At 49.8% G+C, this 21,752-nt stretch overlaps 1 protein-coding gene across 1 annotated transcript in view; it reads right to left on the reverse strand.

The window, feature by feature from the left end:
- Window positions 1-18,076: 18,076 nt before the first annotated feature.
- Window positions 18,077-21,752, reverse strand: part of RUNX3 (RUNX family transcription factor 3) — a 61,959-nt gene continuing 58,283 nt past the window's right edge. The window contains exon 6 of the mRNA XM_057713014.1: window positions 18,077-21,085. Coding sequence (XP_057568997.1) covers window positions 20,541-21,085 — 545 coding nt within the window. The 3' untranslated portion in view covers window positions 18,077-20,540. The remainder of the gene's footprint in view (window positions 21,086-21,752) is intronic.

The following is a 21,752-nucleotide window of genomic DNA, read 5'->3' on the forward strand; positions in this document are numbered from 1 at the left end:
AATATATCTGATGAGTTTTTATCTATGTATGTATACATCGCGATCAGTGGTGGGTTGATGGTTAAATATCTAGGAATTTTGCAAACGTTTTTAAACACTTAGCTGCTTAAAATGAACCATAGTGGGAATATTTACGCCATGGAAATTGACAAGTGCTACAGTTCAGGGCTTCCCCCGCCCCCGCCCTCAGAGATTGGTTTCCCAGCACCTCATCGAGTGTAACCACCCTCAGGATCAAGCGAGAGGTTTCCAGCACCCTAGAAGGCCCCTCTGTGCTGTCCCTAGCCCATCTCTACCAAGGAACTTCTCTGAAGCAGCATTTCTTACAAGAATCCACAGATAGGGACTTCCCTGGTGGCACAGTGGTTAGGAATCCGCCTGCCAATGCAGGGGACACGGTTCGATCCCTGGTCTGGGAAGATCCCACATGCCTCAGAGCAGCTAAGCCCGTGTGCCACAGCTACTGAGCCTGTGCTCTAGAGACTGCGAGCCACAGCTACTGAAGCCCACATGCCTAGAGCCCGTGGTTCACAACAAAAGAAGCGACCACAATGAAAAGATGGCGCACCACAACAAAGAGTAGCCCCCGCTCGCTGCACATAGAGGAAGCCTGCGCGTAGCAACGAAGACCCAAAGTGGCCAATAAATAAACAAATTTATATATATTAAAAAAAAAAAAAGAATCCACAGATAGACTGAGAGCCAAGGGTCCTTACACTGGTTTTGCCTTTTGTGGCTCTTCCCACGTTTGATTCCCGCGTGAGGAATGTGGCTGAGCACGTCTGCTTTACCGCCTCCCCTACCCTCTACCCACAATCAGTTGGTTCCTAGAGATTAAGAGAATACTCTTCAATTGTCTCCAGGGTTTTCTTCCAAACCACAGAAACCCATACAAGAGAGCTGGGCAGGCAATAGTGACTCCATCCAGAGGACCCCTGGCCAGCAGATACTGGGAGATGCACCCTGATCTCAGAGCTATTAAAATGTGAAAAACCATGTCTCTTAGAATGGTTGAGATACAGTGTACTGTTTCTCTTTTGAACACTTTCTTTGCTGAAGCAGTTTCCTTTGAGAAGCAGCTTGTCCTGATGATTAAGCCCTGTGAAGCAGATGTGCCTCTGTTTCCTCACAGCCAGTAGTCTCACCGGTCATCCCATCCCTAAACAGGGAGCATCTATCCATTTCTCCAGGGTCAGCCAGGTGTTATTACCTCTGGCCCCGACCTGGAAAGAGAGGGAAACTGTGCCTCTGACACCAGGCTGCTTCTGGACCATCTTTTCTGGGTGCAGACGAAAGCGGGGACTTGTGCCCTCTGGGGAAAGTTCAAGGTGTTCTTTATGGAGAGCTCATCTTAGACACACCTCTGTGATGACTGTTTCAGGGTCAGTGTTGTCTTCCCTGAAGGTCCCTGGCTGTGACCTTCTGCAACTCTGTGTTCCCTCAAAGCTCAGCACGCCCCTGACACGGAGCAAGTGCCCAGGAAATATTTGAATGAATGAGCCAATGACAGACCGAGGTGTAGGGGTCGGGGAGAGACAGCATTCTGCAGCCTGCCTGACTCCCTGCCCTCAAGAAAGCCACTTCTCTGTGAAATTGACAGAAGCAACAAGGATGGCATGCATCATGGCTTTGCATGAGCTCTGAGGGGTTCGTTGAGGGCATTGATATGTGAGCCCTTTGGAGACCTTGGGACAACCCTTCCTTCTATGACTTGGTTCACGCTGCCCTACTCTAACCCTGCCTGCTGGGCTGAGGCCTGGGTCTCTGGTGGGCGGGGCATGGAGTGGCAGGGAGGATCAGACTGAGACCCACTCTGGGGCTGGGGGAGGGGGTGGCAGGAAGCAGCATCCAGAGTGAAATGGATAGGGAGCAGTGGGTTTAGATAAAACCTCAGAAGAGCAGGGAGATTGCCGTGAGTTTGCTGAAGATGCACTGATTGGGCTGGAGCACTGGGGGTCTGGTATGGACCTAGCATGTGCTTCACGAGCTGTGGGAATTTCAGAGGGAAGTGCGCGGACCCGAATATCTGGGCTCAAAGTCCCAACCCTGCCATCTCCAGTCCTCACGACTCCAGGTGGTTACTGCCTTCTCTGGGCCTCAGTTTTACCACTAAGATAATAACCCCGGTCCTGCAAACCTCCCAGTTATGGTTATGGGAATAATTAAAATGTGCTTACATGATAGTGAGTCCTTGCTCAGGGGTCAGACCCAGAGCACTGTACATGAATTAATTCAGGGCTTCTCAAAGTGTGGTCCAGGGACCAGCAGTATCAGCATCACTTGGGAACTTGTTAGACATGCGAATTCTTGGGCTCCTGCTGAATCTGAAACCCTGGGAATGTGGCCAGCAGTTTGTATTTTAACAACCTCTCCAGAAGATTGCGCTGAAATCTAAAATGTGAGAATCACAGCGTTAGCTTATTCGTCTGCTCAGCCCTCCTGTGAGGTAGGTGCTGTTATCATGAAGAGCAAAAGCCTCAGTCATGCCAGATGGTCCTCAATTTTTCCAGACTCGAAAACAGTTTTTTGAAAAAAGATATGATTCATATATCATACAATTAACACTTTTACAAAGTGTACAATCCAGTGGTTTTTAGAATATTCTCACGGTCGTGCAGCCATTACCACTAATTCCAGAATATTTTCATTGCCCCCCCAAGAAATGAGGTACCTTTTAGCACTCACTCCCCATCCCCCTTTCCTCTTAGCCCTTAGCAACCACTCATCTATTCTGTTTCTATGGACAAGAGACAACGTTAATGTCTATTCTGGACATTTCAAATAAATGGAATCATGTAATACGTGTTCTTTTGTTTCATGTAGCATAATGTTTTCAAGCTTCTTCCATGTCCTACTTGATTCCTTTTTGTGGCCAAATAGTTTATCGTATGGATAGACCACATTTTGTTTCCCCATTCACCCACTGATGGACATTTGGGTTGTTTCCACCTTTTGGCTAATGTGAATAGTGCTCTATGAACATTCACGTGCAAGTACTTGTTTGAATACTTGTTTTCAATTCTTTGAGGAATACAGCTAGGAGTAGAATTGCTGGGTCATATGGTAACTCCATGTACAACTTGCAGAGGAAATGCCAGTCTGCTTTTTCAAAGTGGCTGCCCCAGTCTACATTCTTACCAGCAGTGTATGAGGGTTCCAGTGTCTTCACATCCTTGTCAACACTTGCCATTTTCTTTCTTTTTAAAATATTTTAGCCATTCTAGTGGATATAAAGTGATATCTCATTGTGATTTTGATTTGCACTCCTTCCCCTAATGATTAGTGATGTTTAGCACCTTTTCACGTGCAGGTTGGCCACCTATATATCTTCTTGGAAGAATGCCTTTTAAGTCCTTGGTCCATTTTTGAATTGGTTTGCCTTTTTGTTGCTGAGTTTTAGGAGTTCTCTGTATATTCTGGCTTTTAATCCCTTATCAGATATGTAATCTGCAAATATTTTCTCTCATTCTGTGGGTTGCTTTTTTTACTCTCCTGGTAGTATCTTTTGATGCACAACATTTTTTATTTTGAAGAAGTCCAGCTTATCTATTTTTTTCTTTTGTTGCTTGTGCTTTGGTGTCATATATCTAAGAAGTCAGTGCTAAACTGAAGGTCATGAAGATTTAACCTCTATAAGCTTTAGTGCTTACATTTAGGTCTTTGATCCATTTCTAGTTGGTTTTTGTATATGATGTGAGGTAGGGGTCCAGCTTCATTCTTTTGCCTATGGGTATCCAGTTGTCCCAGCACCATTTGTTGAAAAGACTGGAAAGAGGCAATATTTTAAAGAAAAGTGTTCAGTAAAATACTCGTGTAGCTGATATGTGCCAGATATGGCAAAAAGTGGGGAGGTGGTGCTTGAGTGAAGGAAATTTGGGAGAAGCTGTTTCTAGTGGATTTTTGCTCCTTGAAGATTTCCTCTGCCTGGGGAGGTGCACTGTTTAGTCAAAGGTGCCAGGAATGAGGTGATATGGCTACTGGTCTCCCATCCAGGGAGACAACTTGGCAAGATCCCAGCCAATCTTCTTCTCCCCTGCTCTTTCTAGACCTGTGTTCATGAACAAGGTGTCTCCAGGAGCAAAGAAGAGTGATGCCCCTCGCTCGCTCACCTGGTGCCCATCTGCTCCCTCCTCTTTCCCTAACTGGGCCTTGGTCCAGCTGCTAGGCCCAGCACCTCTCCCATCTGGCCAAATGTGGTTCCAAAAACAACCTTAGGAGTGTTTAGATGTGTTTCCAGCCCGGACTAATGGTGCTCCTGTCCACGGCCCAGACCCAGGTTCCTGTCGGGTGGGGTGGCAACTCCTCACCTCCTGGAAGGTGATGGAAGCGTGGTTTTTCCTTTTCTCATTTTGCTTTTGGAACACAAGTATCTTTCCAAGTCTCTCTGGCCAGATGATGACAGTGCAGGCCCGCTGGCCTCCTTGTCAGAGCCAAGTGCTTTCATGTGCTGCCTCTCCTGCCCATCACCCAGATGGTTCCAGGTGTACTCATTTCCTAGGGCTGCCATAACAAAGGGCTACAAACTGGGTAGCTTAAAACAGTGGAAATATGTGCGCTCACAGGCTTGAAGACTAGAAATTTGAAAACAAGATGTTGGCAGAGTTGGTTCCTTCGGGAGGCTCTGAGGGAGAATCTGTTCCATGCTTCTCTTCCAGCTGCTGGTGGCCTCTGGTGATCCCTGGTGTCCCTTGACTTGTAGCTGCATCACTCCAATTTCCACCTTCTTCCTCACCTGAACTTCTCCCTGTGTCTCTGTCTCTGTGTCTTTTCTCCTCTTATAAGGACACCAATCATAGTAGATGAAAAGCCCATCCTACTTATCTGATGATGATGTTATGACCTCATCTTAACTAATTACATCTGCAGTGGTCATGTTTCCAAATAAGGTCACATTCTGAGGTTTCAGGAAGGATATGATTTTGGAAGGGACACTATGAAACCCAATGCACAAGGTGAGGAGTTGTGGCTCTTGGGGAGCTGGCTGGAGCTGATACAGGGAAGGAGGCTGTAGCTGACATTCTAGTTCTGTGAGCCCCTCCTGGTGCCTTTGCTTCTTCTTTTTTTTAAGAACTTTTATTGAGATACAGTTAACACACAATAAACTGCATATATTTAGAGTGTACAATTTGGTATTTTTTTTCTTATTAGTAATGTATATATGACAATCCCAATCTCCCAATTCATTCCCCCTTGACCCTCCCCGCTTTCCCCACTTGGTGTCCATATGTTTGTTCTCAACATCTGTGTCTCTATTTCTGCCTTGCAAACTGGTTGATTTGTACCATTTTTCTATATTCTGCATATATGTGTTAATATACAATATTTGTTTTTCTCTTTCTGACTCACTTCACTCTGTATGATAGTCTCTAGGTCCATCCATGTCTCTACAAATGTCCCAGTTTCACTTCTTTTTACAGTTGAGTAATATTCCATTGTATATATGTACCACATCTTTTTTATCCATTCATCTGTTGATGGACACTTAGGTTGCTTCCATGTCCTGGCTATTGTAAATAGTGCTGCAATGAACATTGGAGTGCATGTGTCTTTTTGAATTATGGTGTTCTCTGGGTATATGCCCAGTAGTGGGATTGCTGGGTCATATGGTAACTCTGTTTTTAGTTTTGCAAGGAACCTCCATACTGTTCTCCATAGTGGCTGTATCAATTTACATTCCCACCAACAGTGCAAGAGGGTTCCCTTTTCTCCACACCCTCCCCAGCATTTACTGTTTGTAGATTTTCTGGTGATGCCCATTCTGACTGGTGTGAGGTGATTCCTCATAGTAGTTTTGATTTGCATTTTTCTAATAATTAGTGATGTTGAGCAGCTTGGCCATGTGTATTGCCGGGATCAACTCGGCGACTCGAGGTGAGTGACGGGTGCCGCAAGCTTGAAGAAGACACAGACACAGACTGAAGAGAAAGATGGGACCGGGGGACTCAAGACCTCTAGGATCAAGAGCCTTGCTGATTGATCCCACGTTGCTTTTATTGAGTTCTCGGCATAGCCTAAGGGTCTAACACTCCCAGGTTAATCCCATAAACAATCAAAGGCCTCACATGACTGGGGGCAATGATCTTTGTTTGCCTCCTGGGTCCTGATTTGAGCTGGGCATGGAGAGCAAAGCAGCCCTGAGGGCAGGAGACCTATCTCAAAAGGATTAAGGGTCTGTGCCCCACCCGTGTTGGCCCCTCTGCGACTGTGCCTGTCTTAGGTTGTTCCTCCCTTGAGGAATCTTACCCGTCTCTGGCTAACCAGTTATCTTCCAGGGCCAAACACGGTGATATAAGGAAGGCTCTATGCACCACCCCTGTTGGCCCCTCTGCGGCTGTGCCTGTCTTAGGTTGTTCCTCCTCTGAGGAATCTTACCCGTCTTTGGCTAACCAGCCATCCCTCAGGACCAAACAGGGTGATATTAGTCTCCACGCCCCGCACCCTCAGCTCCTCCACTGCTCAAGCAGGACATTCTGAATCCCATCGCTCGGCCCACATACTTCAACATTTTCAATGTTTCAAAAAGGTTCCAGAATGTCTTCCCACAGTGTATGTCTTCTTTGGGGAAATGCCTGTTTAGGTCTTCTGCCCATTTTTTGATTGGGTGCCTTTGCTTCTAACAGCCTGCACCTGTGGCTCTCTTCAGAGGCCTCCCCTTGAGCCAGTAGAGCTGTTTTGCTGACACACATGTACACACACACACACACACATCCAGAAATGCCTGGGCATTTATGTCCACTGGGTGGCCTTAGCATGATAATGATTGACTGGTCCTCATGCAGGAGTATGAAAGCTTTGCTCACTTGCCTCCAGTTGGGAACAAACGCAGAGATGGAGCTGACACTCCAGAGCCCTCCACAGGTCAGGGTCAAGTTGACAAGTTCACTTTCCATGTCCAGATGCCCCCACTCTGTTCATGGCTTGCTCTGGGAGCAATTCCTTAAGAAATTCACTTTCACATGGACCCTCTTCTCAAAGTCTGCTCTCGGCAGCCCAACCTGAGACAGGTACCCATACCTTAAGCCCGCTGTGGCCAGGACTGATGCGGGAACCCATCTGCCCAGGGGAGCCACCTCACAGGGTCCCAACATTCAGTGATTTTTGGCCAGCGGAGCTTTGTAAATGGACTCGCCCTTTGGGGGCAATGAGGCGTCTCCCACACATCCTGACCAGGCCGGTCTTCCCAGCCATGCCATCTGAGATATTCTAATCTTGTCCTCTAGGGTGCTGAAAATCAGCCTGGGAGTTAGTGCCAACGGGTAGCCCTTCTTCCTCCACATGATGGGGATGACCACATTGATTGCACATTGCTGGGTGCCAACCCACGACCCAGACCTGAGTCCTTGACTCCTCTGACAGGTGACCGTAGGGAACTATGACCACGAGGCCACAGGAGCGTGTGGAGGGACAGGTATAGATGCAACACAAGTGGGCGACATGGGGCCTGGCACACCTCTTCATGGGACCTGCTTGGATTCTCTGCACCTGCTCAGTCCCAATTCCAAATATATCCAAATTATATATTTGGATATATATATCCAAATATATCATTACCATTCTATAATGGATTGCTGCTGTGCCCTCCTAATCTTATGACCTGGTGAATTGATAATACCTACTGCACAAGGGAAGCTCAGGTGGTTTAGTTGCTGAGTGTCTCATGGTCAGGCGCACAGTCCCTATTAGGATCCAGGAGAATGCCAGAAATTATTTTTCCAAAAAAAAAAAAGCAGTTCTTTGCTACAGAAAACCTGAAGCGTGTGCACTAGTGCTCTTCTAATGTGGTTTGCCAAAGACTCTGCCCAATATCCTCATCTAGCACTGTCAAAATCTTGGTCACATGGCTTAAATAACAGGATAGCTTGTGTCGCAGCCTGAACCTCTGCAGAGTTATCTCTTTCTTTGTCTCAAAAATGACAGTTTTTTTTAAAATAACAAATGTTGGTGAGGATGTGAAGAAATTGGAACCCTTATGCACCGTTGGTGGGAATGCAAAATGGTACAGCTATGGTGAAAAACAGTATGGTGGGCCAAAACAATCTTGAGAAAGGAGAACAGAGCTAGAGGTATCACAGTCCCTGATTTCAGACTATACTACAAAGCTACAGTAATCAAAATAATATGGTGCTGGCACAAAAATGGACATATGGATCAATGGAAGAGACTAGACAGCCCAGAAATAAACCCACACAGTTATGGTCAATCTACAACAAAGGAGGCAAGAATATACAATGGAGGAAAGACAGTCTCTTCAATAAGTGGTGCGGGGAAAACTGGACAGGTACATATAAAAGGATGAGATTAGAACATTTTCTCACACCATACACAAAAATAAACTAAAAATGGATTAAAGTCCTAAATGTAAGACTGGAAACCATAAAACTCCTGGAAGAAAACATACGCAAAACACTCTTTGACATAAATTGTAGCAATATTTTTTTTGATCCCTTCCTTTCCTAAGGCAAAGGAAACAAAAGCAAAAATAAACAAATGGGACCTAATTAATCCTAAAAGCTTTTGAACAGCAAAGGAAACAGTTGACAAAATGAAAAGACAACCCATAGAATGTAAGAAGATATTTGCAAATGATAAGACTGATAAAGGGTTAATAACTAAAATATATAAACAGCTCACATAATTATATTGAATTAAAAAAAACCCAATTGAAAAATGGGCAGAAGACCTGAATAGACGTTTTCCCAAAGAAGACATACAGGTGGCCAACAGGAACATGAAAAAATGCTCAATATCACTAATCATTAGGGAAATGCAAATCAAAACCACGATGAGATATCACCTCACAGCTGTCAGAATAGCTGTAATCAAAAAGACCACAAATAACAAATATTGGCAAGGATGTGAAGAAAAGGGAACCCTTGGACACTGTTGGTGGGGATGTAAATTGGTGCAGCCACGATGCAAAACAGTATCGAGGTTCCTCAAAAAACTAAAAATAAAGCTACCACACGATGCAGCAATTCACATATCTGAAGAAAATGAAAACACTCATTCAAAAAGATGCATGTGCCTCAATGTTCATAGCGGCAAAGATGCATGTGCCTCAATGTTCATAGCGGCATTATTTACAACAGCCAAGATACAGAAGCAACTTAAGTGCCCATCAACAGATGAATGGATAAAGAAGTTGCCGTATGTGTATACAATGGAACACTGCTCAGGCATAAAAAAGAATGAAATGTTGCCATTTACAACCACATGGATGGACCTGGAGAGTATTGTGCTTTGTGAAATAAGTTAGCTACAATGATATATTATACAAATCAGGGAATATAGCCAATATTTTATAATAACTTTAAATGAAATACAATCTATAAAATTTTTGAAACACTATTTTGTACATCTAAAACTAATGTAATATTGTCAATCAACTTAAAAAATATCCCTCCTCCAAGTATGGTGGCTTCTCAAAGAATTAAAAATAGAATTACTATATGATCCAGCAATTCCACTTCTGGGTATAGACTCAAAAGAATAAAAAGCGGGGTTTTGAAGATGTATTCTACACCCATGTTTACAGCAGCATTTTTCACAATAGCTAAAACATGAAAGCAATCCAAGTACCCATGAATGGATAAGCAAAATGTAATATATCCATACAATGGAACAGTATTTAACCTTAAAAAAGAAGGAAATCCTGTCATATGCTGCAACACGGACAAACCTTGAGGACATAATGCTAAGTGAAATCAGCCACCACAAAAGGACAAATGCTGCATGATTCAACGTATATGAGATACTTAGAGCAGCCAAAAAATCATAGAGACAGAAAGTAGAGTGGCGGTTGTCAGGGACATGAGGGTTATCATTTAATGGATATGGAGTTTCCATTTCGCAAGATGAAGAGAGTTATGGGGATGGGTTGTGGTGAAGGTTACACAACATTGTGAGTACATTTAATACCATTGAACTGTATACTTAAAATGGTAAAGATGGTACATTTATGTTGTATGTATTTTAGCATGCACACACATGCACACACACACACACACACACACACACACACAAAGCTGATAGCTTTCTGATTGCCTAATAAATAGGTCAGAGTAGTATTCCCAAGTGTGGAATATGCTGTTTCGAAATTCAAAGAGGCCAAAAATGGTGGGTTAAAACAAAAAGAATTTACTCTCTCAAAGTTCTGGAGGTCAGAAGTCTGCAATCAAGGTGTTGTCAGAGCTGTGCCCCCTCTGAAGGCTCCAGGGGACAAACCATTCCTTGTTTCCTCCAGCCTCTGGTAGCTCCAGACATTCCTTGGCCTGTGGCTTCTTTACTCCAATCTCTTCCTCTGTGGTTACATTGCTTCCTCCTCTGTCTGTCACTTATGAGGACATTTGTCATTGGATTTAGGATCTGCTCAGATAACCCAAGAGTATATCCTCATCTTGAGATCCTTAACTTAATTTCACCTGGAGAGACCTGTGTTCCAAATAAGGTAATATTTGCAGGTTTCGGGGATAAAGACATTGCTGGGGGACTTTTTTGCCTACTGTGTGGTGGAAGGTGCAGAGGGCAGCCACTTCTCTTAGAGGTGAAGGCGTGGCATGTCTCAGCTCCCTGGGCCTTACCATCTTCCTCAACATGTTGGACCCCTGCATCTTCGTGGGGTTTTTCTTCCACCCTCTGGCACCCCTGTTCTTGCCACTTCCTGCTCCCCAGGTTCACAGCAGCAGGGGAATGGGGCACCGGCCCAGGGAGGGGCTGTGGGTAACGTTCTGGCAGCATCCACTACTGTGTCCTTGATGCTCTAGATAGTCCAGACACCACCCGGGGCCACCAGGTTGGTTCTAGCAGCTTATGTCCGCCTCCTTCTGTGGAGAACTGCTCTCCTCCAGTAGCAGGGATCTTACCAGGGAGGTTACTCTCTTCCAGGGGGGCAGGTCAGCCACATCCGCTGCCTCGGGGCCACTCGGTGGTGCAGTTCACACTCCAGAGGCCCCTGTGAGACCAGAAGGAGGCCAGTCTCCAGCCCCAAAGTGTCACGGATTAGCTGTCTTCCCTAGCTCTGTCCTACGTCCTCCATGCCACTTCTGAAAGCCCACCCCACAAAAATCCCTGCCTCTGGATCTGCTTCTAGGTAACCTGAGCTAAGGTGCTGTGATGGGGCTCAGGCAGGGCCGGGAAGGGGTTTCTGTGGTCCCTGCTATGTAAAGGCAAATTGCTTTGGCTCTTCTCTGATGTGAGACATCATGAAGAGAGTCTGCCAGATCAATAGCTGCCTATCGGATTCCAGACACCTGTAGTGGAGGTTCAGCCACACCTGGCCAAGCTCCTGGAAGCCTGCAGTGCCCTCCTCAGACGGCCCTTCCCTGACCACCTTTTCTAATGCCGTCTTCTAACACTCTGTCTTCCTCCCTCATATTCCCCCATTTTATTTTTTTGTAGCCCTTATTCCTTTCTGAAATCATGACATATATTTATGTGTTTGTTTATGGTCTTTCTCTCCTACTAGCGCGTAAGGTCCATGGGGCTAAAGATTCTGGCTTCTTCGCAGATGCATTCCAAGCCCGCAGCATGGTAGTAGGTGCTGAACCAATACGCGTCAAATGAATAAAAGGGCTGACCCATGCTTTTTCACTTGAAACCGGCAGAAGTCAAGCAATAGGGTTTTCTACAGAGGTTTTAAAGTGGAGGCCGCCTCTGGGGGTCACCGGGGTGGGAGAAAGCAGGTCAAGGTGGGCTGTCTTCCAGGTGGTGAAAATCCCTTTGGCCCGGTGAGCCCCTCCCTGGCCGGGCTTCTTGTTGGGTCTGGCGCAGACCTCAAGGAAACATAACATTTTTAATAAAACCTCAGAGTCAATAAAGCCAAATGGTCTCGGGGGCCCCTCCTGCCGGCCCCAGCTGTTGACATTAGAAGTCAAGAGGTTGGGGACTAGCCCAATTCCCGCGTGTTTCGGGGAGACGTACGCTAGAAGGGCTGGGCCCATTTTCTATGAAAAAACAAAACAAAACAAAACTCACTGGTCCTGGAAAGGTTCCACCGCCAGCCAGAATCAAAGGTCCATTCAGAGCGACAGAACCGCTCACATTCGCCGCTAATGAAAACCAAATTTCTCGTCGCCCTGAGCGTTTCCAGGGGCTGCAACTGGAAGGGGCTGCTGTGGGCTCTTGGCTACCCCCCCTGCCGCCCAGAGGGCCCCGCTGTGTTAACACAGTTTTAGGACACTACGGGCCGCGTATTTTTCTAATTTCAGGCGTCGGTGATTTAGAACTGAGTTGTTTTCATGGAAAAAGAAATAGCACTTGTTTGAGGCAGGGAAGACTGCCCCCTCGGCTGGTCGTGCCACTGTGTGTGCCCGTCCAGGGTGAGAGAGCCCTGCTGCCAAGGGTCCAGGTCCCCCCAGGGAGGCTTCATTTGCAGGGCGTCTGTCCTCTTGAGTATGCAGGTCAGGCTAGGGGTAGCCGGAGGGGCCCGAGACGGTGATTTCTGTCTTTTGATTTCAGAAAGGTGGACGCATCGCTCTCAGACGAGGAGAAAGGTCTGTGAAGTCCGTGCCCTTCCTGCTTCTGCTCTTTTTTTTTTAAAAAGGCTTTTTCTCATGGCTTTTTCCTTTCTTCTTCCCCTTGATGGTCAGTCTTTATGTCAAAGATGAGTCATGGGGCACAAACTCAGGGGGGCAAGAAATTATACCTTTTTCCTGAAGTCAGATTAATTCTTGCTTTGAGCCCCTGATACCTTCAGCTGATGGGAAACTTAAGGTCAACTTTTTCATGTGTTGTTTTGCCCTTGTTAGAAATGAGAGGGAATTCGTTCCTTGTTCCTCAGTTTTCTCATCTGTAAAATGGTAATAATGATAGTATAGACCTCAAGGAGCTGCATTAACATGGCAAAATATTTATAATAGTGCATGGCATGCAGTGTTAGTTGTTATCTTCTTCTTCTTCTTCTTCTTCTTCTCCTCCTTCTCCTCCTCCTCCTCCTCCTCCTCCTCTTCCCCCTCCCTCTCCCCCTCCCCTTCCTCCTCCTTCTTCTTCCAAAGATAAACACACAGAGAAGGCGCAAAACCTAGCATGAGGTTATCAGGGAAGGCTACCTGGAAGAGGCGACACCTCAGCTAATGTCAAATGAGTTGGTCCAAGCATGATTTTGAACTCCTCTGCTTGGATATTTATCAAGGTCTGGAAGTTTAATACACTATACCCCTAATAAATGTGCTCATGTTAGAAAATTTGAAAAAAACACTGAAAAATATAAAGAAAACAGAAAAAAGCTAAAACCACAACCTTCCAGTGATTCCTTTTATTTCTATTTTTGTAATTACATTAATTGACATATTGTACATACAGTGTGTACCTGGATAGAAAAAATTTATTCCTGGAAAAATATTTATATATTTATAGAAAATAAAGACCTGGATGGGGGGAAAAATCTCTGAAAGTATTAACAATGGTTATCTTTGGAGAGGTGGGATTATGGGTAATTTTTCTTATGCTTTTTTTGGTAATCTGTATAATCTACCTTTTCTCCCATGACTATGTATTATTTGGTGTAATTTTAAAATGTGACTTTATATCTGTGAGTTTTTCTGTTTTGCGCATATGTTCATTTGTATTATTTGTGTTATTATTATAGATTCCACATATAAGTGATATCATACAGTATGTGTCATTCTCTGTCTGACTTATTTCACTAAGCATAATATTCTCTAACAAACTACTGGTTACCAAAGGGGAGAGGGAAGGAGGACGAACAAATTAGGGGTATGGAATTGACAGATATAAACTACTATGTATAAAAGAGGTAAGTAACAAGGATATATTGTATAGCACAAGGAATCATATCCTTTATCTTGTAATAACTTTTAATGGAGTATCATCTGCAAAAATACTGAATTACTGTGCTGTATACCTGGAACTAATATAATACTGTAAATTAACTCTACTTCAATTAAAAATTTTTGATTTTAAAATTTAATACATAGAATTTGGAAACCTCAGACTCAGGATCTTTCAACCATTACATCTTTGGGCCATGGAGGAGAGTGGGGTGGCAGGACCAGACTCTGAGCCCTGCACCCTTTAGTCTGAGAGGCTGCATATAGCTGTGGGGATGGTGAGGGGGTTGTCATGAGTCAGGACATAAGGCTTCACTAAAACCTGTGTGTGGGGGTGTAGGGACGAGGGAGAGGGCAGAGTTGTTATTTCACACGTGGCAACAACACAAACTATTATCAAGACCTCATTCTCAGTAGCTCCATCAAATGTCACGAACCCAAGAAAGCAAGAGACACTTGAACCTGAGGTTTGGGGCACTGGCTCCTTCCTGTGACTTTTTTTTTTGGCTGCATTGGGTCTTCATCTTTGTTGCAAATTGCCAGCTTTCTTTAGTTGCGTCGAGTGGGGGCTACACTTTGTTTGTGGTGAGCAGGCTTCTCAGTGCAGTGGCTTCTCTTGTTGCGGAGCACGGGCTCTAGGCGCGCGAACTTCAATAGTTGCAGCACACGGGCTCAGCAGTTGTGGCTTGCGGGCTCTAGAGCGAAGGCTCAGTAGCTGTGGCACACAGGCTTAGTTGCTCCTCAGCATGTGGGATCTACCCAGACCAGGGATCAAACATGTGTCCCCTGCATTGGCAGGCGGATTCTTAACCACTGGGCCACCAGGGAAGTCCCCTACCTGTGAGTTTTGTGCTAAAGATGCCTTAGGGAACACTTAGCTCCTCCTCTGGCCATTTTGCATAGGCTTCACCCTCCTTTGCCTGGACTATTGCAGTAGCCTATGATCAGGTCTCTGCACCCCCATGCAGTCCATATTCCATGCTGCCATGGTGACCCACCCCCCCAATGACACACACCCATCTGAATGTGCCCCTACTCCCCAGGGCTGCAGGACCAAATCCAAGCCCCTCAACTTGCCCTTCAGCCCCTGTGACCCCCTGGCCTGCTCATCTCCCATATCCCCTTGCCATTCCTCCACCTTCCCCACCGTCCTTTCCAGCTTAGACACACTGCTGTCCTCCAGGCCTCTGAATGTGTGGCTCCCTCCATCTAGAGGCCCTCCTGCTGCTTCTCTGCTGGGGAACTTCTACTCATCTTTCCATCTGTCTCACCCACACCATATAGCCAAGGTTAGCCCTCCTGTCTTCCTGTCTGTCCTGTGAGCGCCTGGGGCACAGCGGTGTCTCATTGGCCTTTCTGCTTGCTGTCTGGCACATGGGGGTGGGTCAGGCCTTGAGTCCCTGTTTGGTGAATGAGTGAGTGAACTCTGGCCGAGGCCTTGCCGACAAGCAGGCCCAAAGAGCAGAGCGAGGTATGTGGCCCAAACAGCTGCCACCCATTAGGACACCAACGAGGCCACAACTGTTCCCAGCAGCCGGCCTGGGCACAAAAGAAGGATGGCTGCAGAAAGCCGGCTCTGGGGCTGCGTCACTCCCCTTCGCTCAAGGGCTTCCTCTGGGCTGGGCTCAGGGCAGGCTCCCTCTGCGGGTGAATATAAATATATAAAACAAACAGCGTGCCTTTAGCTGCAAAACTAAAAATAGGAAGCCTGGAATCCGGCTCCCTGGGCTCCGCTAGCTGCTGGACCACACAGGTGTGGACGCGGATGTTGGGGGCATGCGGCCCCCTCACCCCCTCCTAGCTGCCCAGCCCTCGCGGGGAGGAATGGGGGGCACCCTGAGTTTCCGCAAGGAACAGTTCATTCTTTCACTCGGGTGCCCCCCGCCCCCCATCTGTTTGACAGCTCATTTCATTTACGACCCCAAAATGAACCGACCCACTGAGGTGCATTCCCCGCTCACGTGGCCAGGCTGGGTGTCTGGTGCTGCTGAGTGCTGCGCCCTGGGCCATGCTGGGGGGCCTGGCTGGCTGTGTTTATGGGGTGCAGTCTGGGGCAAGGGGCGGGGTGAGGCAGGCCTGAGGCCCTTCCCCGTAACACCAGGGCTGGCCCCGCACCGGGCAGCCCCTCACAGCACTCTCCTCCAGCCCTCACAGGTCTCCCCTCGGGCACATGTCATTATCTGGGGCCTATAGACCCCTGCCAGGACACTCGCCTCTCACAATAAAAGCCAAAGCCATCCCCATAGAAGCCCAGCACTTCCAGATCCGTCTGGGGCCACGTCACCCCTCAGGAGGTGGCAAGCTCAGCCCAGTGCCCAGGATACCACCCCTGGGAGTCCCAAGGCCTGGACCACCTCACAGCCTCTGGCCAGGCCGAATACAGGCTGTGGGGCTGGGGTGGGGCTGGTGAACCTGCAGGAACTGCCCAAACTGGACCAGCTCCTCGAGCCTTACAATGGAATTCTAGAGTCCAAGAGCTCCCAGACGCTGGAACCAAATGGCCTCCTTGCCCTGGATGGGAGGTGCAGGAGGTGGGGGGCCCGGGCCAGGGCTCCAGCAGGTTGGGGATGCTGGGCCAGGGATGTCAACTTTTCCTTCAAGCCAAGTAAACCCCTGTCCCAAAGCAGGGCCTTTGGGGATCACGGGCCCTGGGATTCTACTACATATCCGGCACACAGTAGGTGCTCGTGTAATATCTGAATAAAAAGGGAGGCTCAGAGAGGGACAGGGACCTCCCACAGCCACACAGCTAAAGAAGGAAAGAAAACCCTTCTTCCATATCAAGATATTCCCCAGGCCCTTCTGGAATGAACCTCTTGAGGTGAGGAAGTTCTTTCTAATACCTAACCTGGATTCTGGCCATAACTGAGGCAAGTCCCTTTTCCTCCTTCTCTGGAGGGGAATGTCCACTCTCCCCGCCTGCTGCCACCTGCAGGCTGATGTGGTTACTGCAGCACTACCCCTAACCGCCTGCGTGACCTCAGGCAAGTCCTGGACGTCTCTAGGCCTCAGTTTCTCTTTGGGAAGCTGGGTGTGCTGGTCTGTGCCTGCTGGGGTTAAGGTGACGGAGCTTTGAGTCAGGAGCTCTGGAAGCCACACCTCCTCTTCTATGAGCTGTGGCACCAAAGTGTGGCCGGTGGGGAGGAGCTTGAACTGGGGCTCCCTCATAACTTCCATCATTCCCTACAAAAGGGCCCAAAATAAGCACACAGACAGAAGCAGAGTGTTGGCTTATAGCTGCTACTTCAAGACCACTCCTGCTCATCGGGGCAGATGCCATCCAGAGCACACCCACAGAGAAATCCTGCAGCTCTGGCTGGGGTCCTGCTCGGAGAAGACTCTGGCGGCCCCCGGGGCAGGAGGGGTGCTGCACTGCAGGGCAGAAGGGCGGGGATCAGGGCTTAGGCTGGGGAAAGGGGAACTTCCTGTTGGGTGTTGGGTTTCAGGCAGACCAACCTAGCTGAACAGGGCAAAGTCTTGGGATTCGCTTTTGAAGTATTTTCACTCCAAAATAAGGTCTGTTTTATGAAATTTCTCCTCCACAGTTCCCAGCTGGACAGGCACGGTGGGCCAGGCCTCCTTGCTGGCAGGGTGGGGAAGGAGGCTGCCACACCAGGTCCTCACACCATCACACCCACTGCCCCCATCTTCAGCCACAAACAACTCTGCAGAGATGTAGAGCCAGATGACACCCCCTCTTTGCACCTTTGTCGCCTTATCTGCAAAATGGGGGAGCTGACGTAGCTGCTTGCTTTGCAGTGCTGATGGCTGCTAATTTACTGGTATTGCAGCAAACAGTCCCCACAGAAGGGCTCTCACCAAGGCTGCTTCATGGTCCACCTGCCTCTGCTCCCTTTCCAACTCAGCCTGGGGGATGAGCTGCAAGAGGGACCCTGCCTGTTCTGTTGACTTGTGAAACGTCATAGGCCCACCTGTGAGGGGAGAAGCGATGGTGGCTCCGTGCAGGCCTGTCTGACATTTCTCTGGGGTTCCAGCCACACTAGGGAGAGGCCTCGCCAGCTGCCCTTGCCCAGGTGGTCTCTGTGGCCATTCCTGATGGAGCTGGGTGCAAAGAGGCCAAGGCGCTGAGGGTCTCCAGAGCGGTGGGGTCAGTCCTATTCCTGCCCCCAGCCTCCTTGGCCATGGTGGGAGGGCTCCATCCTCTCCCATCCCCCAGGCACACAGCTCTAGACGTCTGGCCTTGGGATCCTTTAACACATCTCAGAGTTATATTATTGTAACAAATCAGACAAAATACTATTTTACAGTTAAATAGTATAGAAGACAGTTTACTGTACACGCACGTTGTGCATTAAAAAAAACACACCAAGCAAATTATAGTGCAAAGCAGTTTCCATTCCTCCCCACCCTCTTCCCAGCCCTGGGACGGTCTTATGGAAGATATGAGTATAGCAGGTATTAACACCTCAGCATGACAATATGTCACAACGGATCTGTACCCACCACCAACAGACTTACAGTAATATAGTACCCAAACCCCTTCGTTTCCTTGTGCTAAGTCCGTGTGTTTGCCTAGTACAACTTTAAAGCAGCCTTGTGAATAAGGACCCATTTTTACAGCCAAAGCCGTCTGTACCCACCAGGGGCCTTAAAAGAGATTCAGCACGGCTCCCACCACTTTTAGTTAGGGAGTTGGGGGGAGGGGGTCAATTTATTTCCTGGCCCTGCCCCCACTGGGGCTTGGGTATCAGGAAGGCGTAGTAGTCTGGGGAGGGGCTACAAAGTGCTGGGCACCGGGAACCCAAGGGTGCCTCCCACTGGGGCCTGGGGCCCGTCCACAACCACACAGAACAGGAGAGACTTGAGAGCAATGGATTCGTAGCTGCTTCCTGAGAAGGGGTGGAGAGACCCTCCCCCAGCTGAAGGGAGACAGCAGGATACTATTTTGAGGAGATGGAGACTTTTCCCAGTGAGGGCAGAGCAAGAGAACCTGGGAGCAAGGGGTCTGAATAAGATCACCAGAAAGACCTCCTGAGCGTGCCCCACCCCCGTGCTTATCTGGTGGATGTCACAGGGTGGGGTGGCAGGCAGGCCAAGTGCTATTACAGAGACAACTGCTGAGGAGCACTGTGCAGGGGCAATTTCCACATCTGCAGGGGCTGGGGCTGAAACAGTGATAGAAACCACGTGCTGTCCAAATGCTTTTAAGAATTTTGTCCTTTTCCACTTATGCCTTTCGAAAACGAAAAAACTCAGACATGCCTAAACCCTTGGGCAAGGCCCGTTTTCCCATCTGCAACCTGAAGGGACAATACTGCGCCTGTGAGCACAGCGGGGGCTGAGCTGAGTCTGCTGAGCCCTTCACAGCACGTGCGTTTGTGCAGCCACCGTGCTCCCCCTCACAGCGCTCCCACCTCTATGGGACACCCTTATGTCCTTGCAGACAAATGCCTGAGAGCCATGGACGTGAGATTGCAGCATCTCACCACTGCTCCCCGTGTTCTGCACCAGGTTGGCCTCTGGTGGAAGCTGGTGGGATGCTACTGAAGGAATGTGACCTCTGGAGGAGGTTTTGGGATCCTTACAATTCCACACCCTTGGAGGTGGAGGGGATATCGTTCACTATCGTGGGGCCTTTTCCTGTAAGATATTGTGTGTCTCAAAATGTCTGACAAGCTTCTTTTTCTAAAGTCAGCTTTAAAAAACTGGTTTTTTTGTTCAAGACTGTTTTGGGAACAGAATGGTTAAGATGGAGAGTTGTGTGTCAGAGGTTGGAAGGGGTGGCTGCACCTGCCCAGGAGGCTGGGGGTTGGAGGTGTACACAGCTTGGCTGGACCTAGGTGGGACAGGGATGCTGACATTTGGCCCCATGACCCCTCACCCCAAGGCTTTCTGCTAGGACCTGTCTGGTCCTGGCACTCTCTCCCAAAATGGCAATTTTGAGACCAGCCTAGGGGGAAAAGGGACCCTTCCCAGCCCCCACCGAAAGAACAGAGAGGGTAAATGCCTTGGACTGGTAAAGTGCGTGGAGGACCCGTCTGCAGGTGCCGTCCCTGGTTTTAGGGACCTGCTGCCACAGGCCAGTCTGCTCTGGGGCCTGGGACCCACAGACAGCTGGGAGGGGGTTAGGGCCTCAGCTGCTGGGAGATGTGGGGAAGCAGAGCTGGGGGGCAGGCCTGGGGGTGTCCTCATTCCTTCTGCTTGTGATTCCCTGGGGCCTCCGGAGGGGTTCCTTCCCCATCCATACCACGCGCGAGCCCCTCAGGGTGGGGGGGGGACCTTCCTGTCGTGACTCGTTTTGTAAATGCGGAGGGAGGGCTGGGCACACAGGGTGCGGGGTGTCTGAGGAAGGTGAGGTGGGGAGGTCTTTCTAGGGCCCCGTGGAGAAGAGGCCAAACCATGCGGGCAAATGCCACCTCTCTCTGGAACAGAGATGGTCTCTGTCCAAGGAGGCCTGAGCTCTGTGACAGGAGTGGGCATAGCTGGGGACAGCCAGGTCATTCCAGGGCAGGTGGCAGGAGGAGGCTACCTCTCCCACAGGGACGTGGGATGAGATAAGTAGGATCGGGCTGGGGGTGAGGTCCCAACCCCTCTGTACAAAGACGTGGCTGGACTAGATGCTCTCCAGCAGCCATCAGCTCTGGGCCCCCAGGACCGTGGACCCTGGGCCCACGACTGCCCTGAAGCGTAAGTCCCACTCGTGCCCTGAGCCTTGGAGCTGGGCCGGCCACTTATCTGGAAGGTTCTTGGGGTCCCCACCGCCACGGGAGATGTCCACTTTGACCCGGGCGGTCAGTAGGGCCGCCACACAGCCTCGTCCATGCGGCCGGGCGTGCTCAGGGCGGTGGGCGAGTTGCTGTGGCTGCCGTCGGCCTCCACGCCGTCGCTCTGGGCAGCCAGGCTGGGGTTCATGAGGTTGCCGGCAGCGACGGAGGCGGCGCTGCTGGTGCAGGAGGCCAGCATGCGGGTGGGGGAGCGCTCGCCCCCGCCGCCGCCGCCGGCCACCATGGAGAACTGGTAGGAGCCGGAGGACGCGCCGTAGTAGAGGTGGTAGGGGGACGGGTTGGCCTGGAAGGGCCCGCTCTGGTTCTGCGGGGCCCCTGAGTAGGGCGGCGGGAGGTAGGTGTGGTGGAAGCGGCCGCTGGCCGGCATGCCGGCCACGCTGAGGCTGCTGATGCCCGTGCCCGAGGGCGTGGCGCTGTAGGGGAAGGCGGCCGACATGGCCCCCGGGTAATGCATCCTGGGGTCCGGGAAGCGGCTCTCCGTGAAGGTCTGCAGTGCTGAGAAGGAGCGGTCAAACTGGCGGGGGTCGGAGAAAGGGTTCAGTTCCGAGGTGCCTGGGGGACAGCAAGGGAGATGGTCAGTCACTGCCCAACGCCACCCCCGGGACCCTTCTTCAGGAATGACCTCGGGCTCCGGTTCACAGGCCTGTTTGGGGGGACCCCGGTTCTACATCTGGCTCTGCTCCAGCCGCCCTGGGCTGCTCGGGGGGGTGGAGCCTGCTGACTGTGCATCCCGCCCCACCTGGGAAGCAGGTGCGAGCAGGTGTCCAGGCTGTAGGTGGCCAAGGGGGCCGCTGGGGCGGGCGGAGGAAGGGGAGGGCTCTCCTGGCCCCTCCTGGAATCCCCTTCACAGCCCAGCCGCACGGAGGCCCGCGAGGGAGCCACGCGGTGGGGTGTGTGGGTGCCAAGGACGGGGCCCAGCAGCCTGGGCGGGCAGCTTCCGCCCCCCTCTCCCTCCCGGTGAAGAGCTGGTGAGATCGCTGGTGAGATCGCAGTGTGGAGACAGTCTCCGACGGTCCTGCGAGACTGGGAGTTGGGCCCTGCTCTTGCAGTGAAGGAAACAGAGGCAGGGAGAGAAAGATCGATTCTCCTAACGTTGCACAGAAGGGGCTGGAGCGCATCACGAGGCCGCTGGTTTCTGCGGCCGCTGGGGTGCGCGTGCGCCTGCCTGCACCTCTCCAGGTGCGGCCCCGTTAGGTCTCGGGAGCTTCCGCCTCCGCTG

The sequence above is a fragment of the Hippopotamus amphibius genome, chromosome 1 (genome assembly GCF_030028045.1).
Source record: "Hippopotamus amphibius kiboko isolate mHipAmp2 chromosome 1, mHipAmp2.hap2, whole genome shotgun sequence".
NCBI lineage: Eukaryota > Metazoa > Chordata > Mammalia > Artiodactyla > Hippopotamidae > Hippopotamus > Hippopotamus amphibius.